The following is a 12046-nucleotide window of genomic DNA, read 5'->3' as shown; positions in this document are numbered from 1 at the left end:
AGAGAAGAAATTAAAGTCAACTCCACAGCTGTACTTGACCATGCCTTTAGAAGCTGGCACACTATGTTGCAGCACTACTATTAAAGCCTCTCAGGACCTGAAATGGCTGCTACTTTACACTATTTTCTAAAGCAGAATACTCAACACAAACTTGCTGTCTGAATTGTGATGGAATCTCACACCATCCCTTTGCCCAGCACAGTTCAAGTTCTAGTCAACAACACTTTTGCAGTATTAATTTTTATAGTGAAGAAACATTAACATACCAATTCAGCAATAAGCACAGAAGCAGCAGTAATGTTCTGTTAGAGCCTTAAGGGGCATATAGTTACCAATGTCAATGGGATCAACAACAAGAGGATCAGATTCAGCCTTCCCAAGTGCATTTGCTGCTTCTACCCAGATCTCCGTGTTAACAAAGAACTGAATATCAGTAATGGTGCAAGAATTGTTTACACCTTTCGGTATACAGTCAGGAAAGACCTCTTCTGGCCTAAACAAAAGAGAAGGAAAAAACAAGATACAAAGCAGTAAGTTTGGTTTCCTTTAGAGAATATTTTAAGGTAGATCAGACTAATCAATCAGTTTATCTTGCATGTTTATCCTCTGCTTTAACTTTGTAAGCAGAGAGAGGGGAAGAAGTGGGAACGGCTTGTTCAGCCACAAACACGTGATTGCATTAGAATTGAACAAAACAAAATCCCTTGACTTCCAGTCACATATCTTCAAAAGCACAAGTAACATCACTGTAATTAAATTTGTATAAAAACCTGACTTGGCTTAAAAAAAAAAAAAAGAAGGTCAAGAACTGATACAATTGATCAAAAGCAACATGGCCAGTAATGAGAATGCATTAGAAAATGTAGTCAGTGCTACCCACATACCTTTCAGGAGTACAGTGTTAGGGGTGCAATACATAACTTCTATTCACCATCTTCTGCTACACTAACACCAGATAGCTCTAGGGGCATCAGGAAATGTGCAAAGCATTAACATTTTAGATCTGTACATACTTCCTACTACAACTGTTACCAAAACACTTCAGCAGAATGGGGTAGCTGGAAAGTTGTAGGCAATCATTCCTGTTCCCAGAGCAGAGCAACAATCCTGTTCACTCCACTTTAAACTATGAGAGACCCTCCAAAGAGTTTGGAAAGTAACTTAACTTACTTTCACAGGAGAAATACTTTGCTGAAGCTTTCATGTTAAGATTAACTCAGAATAGTGTTTGTCCACAGTTCCTATGAAGTGCAGAGTAGGTAACATCTCCGCAAAATTCAGTCATTTTATATTAGTTTCTCTACTTAGAATCATAGAATGGTTTGGATTGAAATGGACCTTTAAAAGTCATCTAGTCTGATCCTCCTGCAATAAGCAGGGACATCTACTTGTTTAGAATGGGATAAAACTGTCAGCCTAGAAAAGTGTAAAAATTTGGGTACAGCCCCCTATTTTTAGATGTATTGTACTCAAGCCACACTAACCATGTATTTGAATAATAGAAAAATATGAGATTCTTGTTACTCTGAAACAAGTTCAGCACCAAAACTTCAGGTCTGACTTAGAATTACTTTGAATGCCAACTTCTTCCCTTCCCCATCAAACCACAGACAGCAATGCTTCAGAAAACTGGACTTATGGAAAGAACTCCTCCAAGGTATCAGGAATTTCAAGGAATGTTGGTTTAGCACAAAAAATATTCTTCAGAATTATTTAGATATTCTGTGTAGTGCTACTTACCAGCTGTATCTCAACCTGAACTCAGTATCCAGGAATGTATGCCTTCCAGGGTTCCAGGTACAAGTCATAACATATGTGAACCTTGATATCTGATGCACAATGCAACTTAAATTCTTGGGCTTCTCTGGGGCCACTGTACAGAAAGAGTTAGCAGTAATTAATCTGTACACACATTTCAGTCCAGCAAAAATCATTTTACGTGTCCCACTTAAAGGGGGATTTCTGTGAACATCGGAAGCATTTAATTAATTTTTTTTCTAAAGGATGCAGCACAAAGTTGTGGATACCATCCTGCAATCAAAGCCAAGAAACTTAAATAGCTGCCCTGACAAACAGTAGGCTGTATAAGGAAAAAGCACCTACTAGTAAGGAACAAGAAAGATTTCTCATTCTGAGGCAGAAAACCTTATATTAACCGTCTCTCAACTAAATATATTTCAATTCACACAGAAGAAAGATAAATTAATAACCACTACTGAATTGGCATATGGTGACTTTGCCAGTAACTGGAGCTCTAAAGGCAATTTGATAGGTCTGCTCTCCCCCAGCTGAGGTATGGAAGAAGTTTGAGCTGCAAACCCACACAAGAAAGCTTAGGGATCTTCATCAATGCACTGTAGTGTGTAAGGAACGTCTTCAGAACGCAGCAAAACTATTTTCTTTCCCTTTTAAACTCAAATTATAGCACACACAGGGTTTGTTTCTACTTCCTATATCACCACTATTTAAAACAGTATAATGTACTTAGAGAATCTTATTTTTTTCAATCAGAGTGCTAGTTTCAACGGAACAACCTTATGAAGCTTATTTCTTTCTTCCTGAATAATTGTATTCTTCTCAAACCTGTTTCTAGCCTCATTATTTATTTTAACTGAAGTATCAAAATACAACAGCTTTAAATACAAAAGCATCTCAAGACTTGTAACATGAATTAAAAATGCAGAATGTCATCTGTACTGTCATTCCATTTATAATCTTAGCATAATTTATCTGTCCTCACCTTTCCATATATTCTACCTCTTTAAAATATTTTTTATTTTATCTTTCCTGGTAAAATATTTACTCCTCAGAAGTTGAAATGGAAAACATTACTTTCCTGTGAAAGCATTTTGTAAGTCATGCCAAAAGCACATCATTTTACATTGTGAACTCAAGCTGGCCTTTCGCACGCAGACCATTCAGCAACTGCAATACCTTCTGCCATCACTAGGAGACAACATAATTCATCAGCCATGAAATGCAATATTTAGGACACTTCAACACCTGTCCGATTAGCAGGACACCAAATAATTACAAAGTAGCATATTAAGTTATTCACATGGCTTTCTCAAGACAGTCTGGTCTAAAAGAGCACTTACTCTGAACGATGCAAGTGCTACCATTCTAGAACAAAGAATGTTTGTAAGTAGCTAAAAGTATTTTTTTAGGTATGGAGGTAAAGTAATCCAAGTATGTTCCATCCTTAAGGCAATTCTGGTTAGCTTTAGTGGTACAGATGGACTAAATATTTCTCAGTCCATTAATTAAGAAAACATTATTTTCAAAATGTTAGTATGAAACCAGATGTATCACCTAGAAGTATTTCCTCCAATTCTGATACAGAAGCAAGAAGTAAGGAAAAGCTAATTTCCTACTATCTATTTCAGTTAAATCCACATCTTAATTCTGTAATTTAAATCTGCCACTTCAACATCTCTGTTATTCCATTTTTTTCCTATTTCAACACTGAAATACTCCAGACTACTTTCTATTTTTTAGGAAACTTTATTCAGTGCATATTTAACACCTGTGGTGGCATGTAATTTGACAATATTTTCACTCTATTATCCATGAACTGAGGGAATGAAAATAAGTACCTCAAGATATGCATACTCTCTATTTGCATTTCCCATTTCTCAGAAACAATTTTTTTAAGACCAGGGTAAAACAAAAAAAGATACTCACAGCCTACTGTAACTGTAATTCCATAAATGTTCTGTTCAATCTGTCCATCTGCTAAAATGTTGCATGTCAGAGGAGTAGCTAGTGAAGAAGTGTCATTGAATGTGACACTGGAAACTGTTCTGTTTATTTCCCGATACTGTTCTTTAGGTACCACTCTATTTTTTATCTTCCAGATAATCTGATTGGCATAGATATTGCCAAAGTCAAGACAACTCTCATTCAGAATGCATAATGCTGTGAAATTGGAACCAAGGGCCAGTACAGGCGACTCCGGGATGATGTGACCACATGACTGCACAAGTCCACCTGAAGCTAAAAAGAAAATTAATTTCACATTTATTAAAAACTACAGAGCATTCCCTAATCAATATTGCTGATACATCACTAGTGCAATGTTAAAAACACTATGTGTGTTCTAAGCAACACGTTCAGTAGTTATTTGACAATTAAAAAACTGAAATGCATCAGTAGACCACCAAAAAGAATTAAGGGGAAAAACCAGCGTAGTGTTCTTTAGGCTTTGCAAAAGCATTTTACAAAGCTAGAGAAGTTCTATTAATGAACAGAGGCACTTAGAGAAAGAGGTGAGTCAAGGGTTGCATGTTTATATCTTTTGAAGGAGGAAATTATTATACTTGAGGTTACTCTTTTGATGAAAAAGTATTTTGATAATAAAGTATAAAGAAGCATATTTCTTAAGAAAGTTATCATAGGAAAATTGGGGTAACTGTGCACCTTTGTTGTGGTGAACTAGTGTTAGAAGACTAGGTGTGTCTATCCCAACATACCTTGCTTTCTATCTCCATCCAACAAGTAACTAGACAAAAAGCAAGTAGGTGCTTCAAACATCTGATTTAACAAATTCTACATCTTCTTGTATTTGAGACACAGAACTCTTACCGTCAGGAGAACAAATATTCAACACCAGATAGAAGCCACAGGCCACCCAGCTCCACCTAGAAAACATGCTGCACAGAATTTCTGTAACAAGAGAAAAAATATATTCTTAAATTTAAACTATTACTCTTTACTTTAGATCAATGTCAAATTCAGATTTGTATTTGCTCTAAGATAACTTCTCACACATGCACATTAAATTTCATGGAAGTGTTTCTATCTTCTCACATTAGAATGGGCATCTTGTTTCTATTTTCTTCCCTGCTAATCTAGACAAAAATCAAATGTCTACTTAACAAAACTGAGGCTGTTTAAAGCTGCTTTAATTGCAAGTTTAAGAAATGTTATCAGCTTTAGGTTTCCACATTGTAATATGAAAACAAACTTCACTGGTACTTCTGTTGGAATACAGAGCATAACACTGTGGTTCAGGTTTTAAAACCATAATCAATTTCATAGGGTTATGTTATCATATTTAACCTAACTTTCAAGGGCACTGATATAAAAGCTTCAGACAAGGTTCAGAACAACTCACCACACAACTGTATGTCTCATTCACAAGAGTAACTTAAAATACATTCAGGAATTACGAAGCACAAAGCTTCCATATCAAGAACTGTTGTCTACTATAAAAAGAGCACTAATTAATTCCTCAAAACTTACAAGGGAGCTTCCAATTCCCCAAAAGCTGGAGCACATTTTATAACATAATATTAATTTCTGTATTGCAACAGAGCTTACTTGTTCTCAAGTTTTGATATTTCCAGAATACACTTTAGAGAAACTGAAGCATTCACATAGCAGCTTCCACCCCCATTGTTCTGAAGCCACTAAGTCTGTTCTGGTTTTCTCAACTTGCAGTTTTAAAGCAGCCCTAAACTCCTAAAAGCAAGTGACCATTCCCTACTAAGCATATGAGCTATATTATTTTTAGCTACATTTACGCATCTTTACAGGAACAAGTACATTGGCTTAGTAAAATACGGCATTTAATTCACAAGGTGATTTCTAGAAGCGGACTTTATTCTATTCTTACACCTAGAAACTAAACATAGGCTCTTTAGATTTACTAAAATTTGAGATGAGATGGCCTACAGCAATGCTGTTTCTGAAGTCTTATTTTCCACTAACCTTCTTTGGAAGCTAGTATTCTGAGCTTTACCCTATAAAAGGAAACTCAGTAAAAAATTTAAAGGAGTTCACAATATTCCCTAGACAGGAAAATTAATAAGCTACACTTATTATTATCAGAAGAAAAATAAACTGCAATTTATGACAGTAAACATGTCTTTGCTTTGATTGCATGTAATTTACTTAATAATAGTGACAGAAGGACACAATGTATTTCACATATATAAGTAAAACTAAACATACATTCACGCATGAATCACTACCAAGCCAGAACCTCATTCCTTACACATCAACACAACTAAGCCATTTTTTCTTTACAAATCAAGATAAACAGTGTAACATAAAGAAAATCTCTATTCACAGGAACAACAACTAAATGAAAGCAGATCTCAAATATTTACAGCAGAGTCCTCGTAGGGTCCACCAATCTAGATGTCTTTCAGTTAGAATTAAAATAAAAGCCATCAGAATCACCCAGCAGTATCTTTATTTGCATCTATACTTGTGAGTTCATTACTCAAAGCCCACCAAAATTTCCTGTATAGAAACTTTATAGTAGAAACATTGCTGATTGAAAGACTTGACAAACATATTAACAAAGGCACTGGAAGTTTGTTGGTTTGTTTTTTGACTAAATAACAAGTAATTTATCATCGGACCATAGCTATATGGCATTGACAATCAAAAAGCTATTAATTTTTTCTATATTCTACTCAAGTACTCTCACAGGGTTGGATATAAAAACCATTATTGCTTTAAATGCAATATGTATTTGGATATTTATTACAAGGGTAGAGCAAAACAACTGTATCAATTGATTTTTGCTTATTTTGGATGTAAAGTGTCCAATATCTGAAAAATAAGGTTTCTATCCACTCATTAATTTCTGCATTTAAAAATCCCAACTAGCTTCACAGATTTTTATAAATTTTTTATAAATTTGCATGGTGAATACAACCAAATTCTAAAGAGTATTCTCTTTTAGTTTAAATCACTAAAGAAAACCAGGACATAGAGATCTACTTTAATGACCTGACTTATGCTAACGCTTACCAGAATACTGCTTGTTAACCAGAGCCTGTTGAGCTCTACTACAGATAGACCTTAGGATCTGTCAGATAGACCTTAGGATCTGATCTGTTAATCAAGATTAATTTAAAATTTATTTAGTCAGAACAACTTGAGTTGCAGAAGATCTGAAATTCATCAGAAGCCTGAGGGCAACTACAAGATAGGTGGAAAGAAGCAGAAGCTCCGCTTCACTGCTAATTGCCAAAAACTGCAAAACAACAGCATAAGCACCTCTCACACTGAAGGGGAAAGAATGAAACAGATGTAAAAAGGTAAAAAGGAAAGTTTTTAAAACGTTGTTGAATTTCTCTCCCCATTTGCTATCATGATTCATGCCACCTCAGAGTAACGGGAGTGTCACCTAAACTAACTATTACATCATTACAAAGTTACTGGTTTTCTTTTGGGACATTAATTATGAAAGTCAAACAGCATTTCCACAAAACTATCCACTGATTTTCATAGCAGCAGTTATTAAGTATGGCTCAGGTTAGTAAAAAAAAATACTGCAAAGCAACTGAAAGAATAAACAAATAAAAAGCAATAACCAATAAAAGTAAGCAATAATGCATAATTATCATGTATTTTGTCCTAAAGTATGATTTTTCCCACTGGAAATTAAAATTAAATTACTATATTTTCAAATAAATGCCATTTCTATATTCAACTGTCTTCCAGACTTGAAAACAACATTTCAGTTGTTCAGAGCAGATTCATTCACACATAAAGAGACTGAAGTCCAAATCTCTACTACTTTGGAAAGTTTAGCAACTGTTTTGAGGCAGCAGTGAAGCCCTCCACAAATCATACTACTCAATTCCACTGCAGTAGGCTCCTGAAAGGCAAGAGGACAGAGCTTCAGCTCCATCACCTGCAAAGAAGAGTTAAGTGGAAAGCCCACCCACCTACACTATGGGAACAAAGCAGTTGAAACTATAGTGTCAAAACCATGCCACAATTCAGCATTTATCTGCTTTAGGCTGTTCTGATGTATTTTACTTACCCCCATCCCCTGCTGACAATGCGGTTTGAAGAAGATTGAAGCTACACACCTCCAAACCCACAAAGGGGCTATTACAATCCCTTCTAATGTGTGCTATTTTAAAAAACATTAGTGTCTCTGGCTTTTACAAGACTGATTCTTAATTGAAATTTAGTTCTAGGGGAAAGATCCAGAGTTACACTAGACACTTCCATCCATCTTGCCTACATGAAAGCCATAAAAGAAATGAAAATAAAAACCAAAATGTGGGACTTAAACCGAACAAAAGCAGCCATACTTCATATTAGAATGAGGAAGATACTTCTATCCAAACTAGCATTTTCTTATCTGAGTGTGTAAAAATGCTCAGGTGAAGATAGTGCAGAAACCCTGCATATAAGCTACACCAAACTTTAAAAGATAGTGCCATCATTCAACGGAAATGCTAAACACTAATTGTTCACCATTAACGATTTTAAGCCAGACTAAGCTGTTAGTCTAGACAACAGAAAACTCCATTTCTTTCAGTCACTATGCACAGCTCAACCCAAGTTTTATGCTTTACAGACTAGTACAGTATATTAAGTATCTAAGGTGAAAGCTGAACCTGATGCTGAACTAACATAGCAGCTAGTCAGTTCAGATGCTTTTTATTAAAAACAAACAAAACCAAAGAGCCAAACTAACACTTTTATCTATACTATGTAGTTGTTGTGAATCACTGAGTGAAGAGGCAAGAGAGACAGAGAAAGAAGCTGACTTTAGAAGTTTGTCAGGTTATTCTCATAATTTAGCGGCAAAAGATCAAAATCCATCAAAATGCTACTGAATAAAACCAACATGGTCAATTTAGAATGCTGCTGGTGATGGTCCTTAACTCGCAGAAGAAAAATTACCTCAAAGAGGAAAAAAACTGTTAAAATGCTCTTATTATTTCCATAAAGACAGACTTATAAAACTCATGCCATAAGATCACCCCATTTAATCTCCAAATCAAATGGGACTTCCATTATTCTTCATATCCTGCAGCCATTTTGAAAGGAAAGCACTAAGCCTTTATGCCTAACCCATAAACTGATGCTTCATGCAGTGTCCTATGAAAAGCTAATAACAACCCTAAAATCAAACCTTATATGCACAAAGTAGCAACAGTGTTGAGTTTTAAGATTAACCTGTGACTAACAGTTTGTGAAGAAGTACCAGGCTTTCATGCAAAACAGGTATCACTACATATTCTGAGCAAGAGAGAAATCTTAAAAAATAATCTTATATCGTATATCATGAGATTTACCCCCAAAAGAATACAGGCATACGTCATATAATGAGTTATCTCTCCATTTCAGAGAAGTGGCAATTCCTGTCCAAGTGACCTACAAATCACAGTGTCAGTTTAAGAAACTATAGCTAAAATAACATGTACTTGCCAGCAAAGCCAGCTTGCAAGTCAGGAAGCACAGATAACACCACAACCACCACAGGAAGGTGTTCAGTCTATTAAGGCTCATCATCACATCAATCACAAGAGACCAAAGGTTGATGGAAAATGGATTTCCAGAAATTCCTCAAAAAATTAAAAGCTATGTTTACAGCTTCAAGTGGTAATCTCTCACTATAAATCCACATAGCTCAGGCAGACAGAACCAGGGATGCTTCACAAAGCAGCTGCTGCTCGAGGTTTTATAACAAGCCAGACCATACTTAAAGCCATCTAAAAGCTGTAACTATCCTCAAGGAATTTTGATTACTCAAACATTAACTGCTTTCTAATTAAGCATATTTCATCTGCAAGCTTCCTTCCTTCCTCCAAGCTTCCTTCCTTCTTGGAAATATTTATGAGAGTCACAAAACACCAGACACCTCTAAGGGAAGCACATGAAAATATTACTCAACATTATATGAACAGAATATTCTGAAATACATTTTCTTATTTAAAATTGCTACATACAAATGACATCTCTATCTCTTTCACCATCTAAACAAGTAATTTCTCTACATTACTTATTCCTCTGCCTCTAGAAGGAGGCTTAACCCTAGAGTTTTAGTAGAGCCCTCAGAATAAAAAGTAAAGAGAAAAAAAGAAAAGAAAGAAAGGTTCACAGATTAAAATTACTGAAATACCTAATTAGAGACACCAAATACTTGTTTGCAATAACTGAGTTCTTTCTGGCACCTTCTTAAAACGATAAATCATTTTCTCTGAAATACTTCAGAATTTTCTCACCGCTAGAAAGTAGTTTCAGTCCAAAAATCAAATTAATTTGTACAACTGAATGTCTTAGCACTTCATGTTCTCATTTTGCAGTCAAACCTTCCAAACTGATCACAAGCACTGCTGCTTCTCTAATCTAGACAGTTGTTGCTAATACAAGAATAACAGATGAAAAAAATGGCCAAAAAGTTCATTTAATTTCATATAATTGTGCTAGTGCTAATCCTCCAGACAAGCAGCACAGGAAACAGTGTATCTCCATTTGGTGTATTCGCTTATAAATGTGCATGTGTCTTTCCCCTCAGCCAAAAATATTTATCTATTGACTTTACTTGAAGCACCGTATTTCTAGACATATAAACAAGATCCAAAGAATTACTTTGAATGCTCAACTTCTAGGAAGTAACATCAAATTTTCATCATCCCCACTTACATTCTTATTGTGCTACACCAACATACAGATAAAAAAATCTGTTAAGTTCAGAAGTTACATGCTTTCAACAGTATATTTTACATAACTATTCTTCTGAAAATAACAGTATACAGGAAGTATAACCGTTATATTTTTATAGAAAAGAGAGAGAAAGAAAAAGACCTTAACCCCCAATAGTATCCAACCTTTTCAGGTTGTGGACTTCCTTGGCCCCTCCACCCCTCTGTGACAGGACAGATCACTAACGACAGAACTATAACCCCATATAGTTCTACTACGAGGTTTCTCCTTCAGAATGGCTCAGTAGTAACAAGCAGCCACCAGCTGGCAAACCCCTAGTCAGCCTGAAACACGGAAGAAAACTGAGACTGGGAATTATTCCCCTCAATCCTGCCAACACACTTGGCAGACGGCTTTCCTTTGTGCCTCAGTTTCATCATCTGAGAGACTAAAATAATGATGCAGATTTTTTTTTAGGGAAAGGATCAGAGCCCCACTACAGGGATGACTGGAGCTCAGGAGCACACTGGAAGTTACCAGACGGCCACTGTACCCGCTCCTCCCTAATTCCTCAGGGATTCCCCTCCAGAACTTGGACCGACAATAGGACGAAGTATGCGTATCTTTCAGAGTAGCAGTTTTCTACCTTCTAATCTACAGGCAACAAGAACAGACCACTTGAGGTGACAGCAACAAAACGCAAATCTCTGCATCAAGGAAATGCCTGCCGGTGGTACAGCCACGCTTATCTGAGAGTCGAAAAAGCCCGAAAGACCCGAGTCCCGCGAGGGTCGCGACACCTTTGCCAACTCAGACGGCCAGCACTAACCACCACCGCTCCGGGGAAGAGGGCAGATAACCTTCAGCCTGACCCTCCGCGCCACGCCGGGGACAGGGCTGCGGATGGGGCACCGCGGAGCGGCCCCGCGAGGGGCCCGGCACCCGCCGGCCCAGGAGCGAGTGGCCCCGGGAGAGGCCATGTTGCGCTCTGAGCGCCACCGCCGGGCAGCTCGGCCGGCGCCCGCGAGGGCAGGCTGGACGAGACGAGACACCGCCGCAGGGCACGGCTGGCGATCGGCCCCGGAACCGAGTGGCGCAAGGCTGCCGTCCACCCGCCCGCCCCGGCCCACCTCCCGGTCAGCCCTGGACGAACGCCCCGGTGCCCCCGCCCGCGGCACGCGGCCCAGAGAGAAAGACGGCCCAGCACGACCCCCGCCGGCGGACGCCCCTCAGGGAGAGGACGCTGGGACGGTACAGGGGAAGGGGAACCCCGCGCACGGACGCACCCCCGCAGCCCTTACCCAGCGCCGGCACCGCCCGCGCCCCGCGGCCGCTGTCTCTAAATACCGGCACCAGCACCGCCGCCTCCCGCCATCGCGCCGCCGTCCCGCACGCGCGGCCCCGCGCCTGGTCACGCTCCCGCCCCGCCCCAGCCCCCGCGCGCCCCTCCCTCCTCCTCCAGCCACGCCGCCATTGGCCCACGGGGCGCGTGACGTGACCGCAGAGGGGGCGCGGCTGCAGGAGGGGGCGGGGCTTCCCGTAACGCGGGGGCCGGTGGCAGGATCTGGGGGGCGCGGGGGGCGCGCGCGGGGGGCGGGAGCGGCGGCGGGGGGCCCTGAGGGAGGCGGTGCCCCTCCCC

General features: G+C 39.0%; 1 protein-coding gene across 1 annotated transcript in view; it reads right to left on the bottom strand.

The window, feature by feature from the left end:
- IL6ST (interleukin 6 signal transducer) overlaps positions 1–11807 on the bottom strand; it is a 33207-nt gene extending 21400 nt beyond the window's left edge. Inside the window, exons 1-5 of the mRNA XM_032095402.1 lie at positions 11709–11807; positions 4585–4665; positions 3685–3996; positions 1741–1873; positions 333–493 (exon numbers count right to left, since the gene is read on the bottom strand). Of these exons, the coding sequence (XP_031951293.1) occupies positions 333–493; positions 1741–1873; positions 3685–3996; positions 4585–4651 (673 nt within the window). The 5' untranslated portion in view covers positions 4652–4665; positions 11709–11807. The remainder of the gene's footprint in view (positions 1–332; positions 494–1740; positions 1874–3684; positions 3997–4584; positions 4666–11708) is intronic.
- Positions 11808–12046: the final 239 nt, after the last annotated feature.

This window comes from Corvus moneduloides, chromosome Z (genome assembly GCF_009650955.1).
Source record: "Corvus moneduloides isolate bCorMon1 chromosome Z, bCorMon1.pri, whole genome shotgun sequence".
Classification (NCBI taxonomy): Eukaryota; Metazoa; Chordata; class Aves; order Passeriformes; family Corvidae; genus Corvus; species Corvus moneduloides.
The sequence above is the reverse complement of the archived record's forward strand: the minus strand, read 5'-3'. Positions and strand labels throughout refer to the sequence as shown.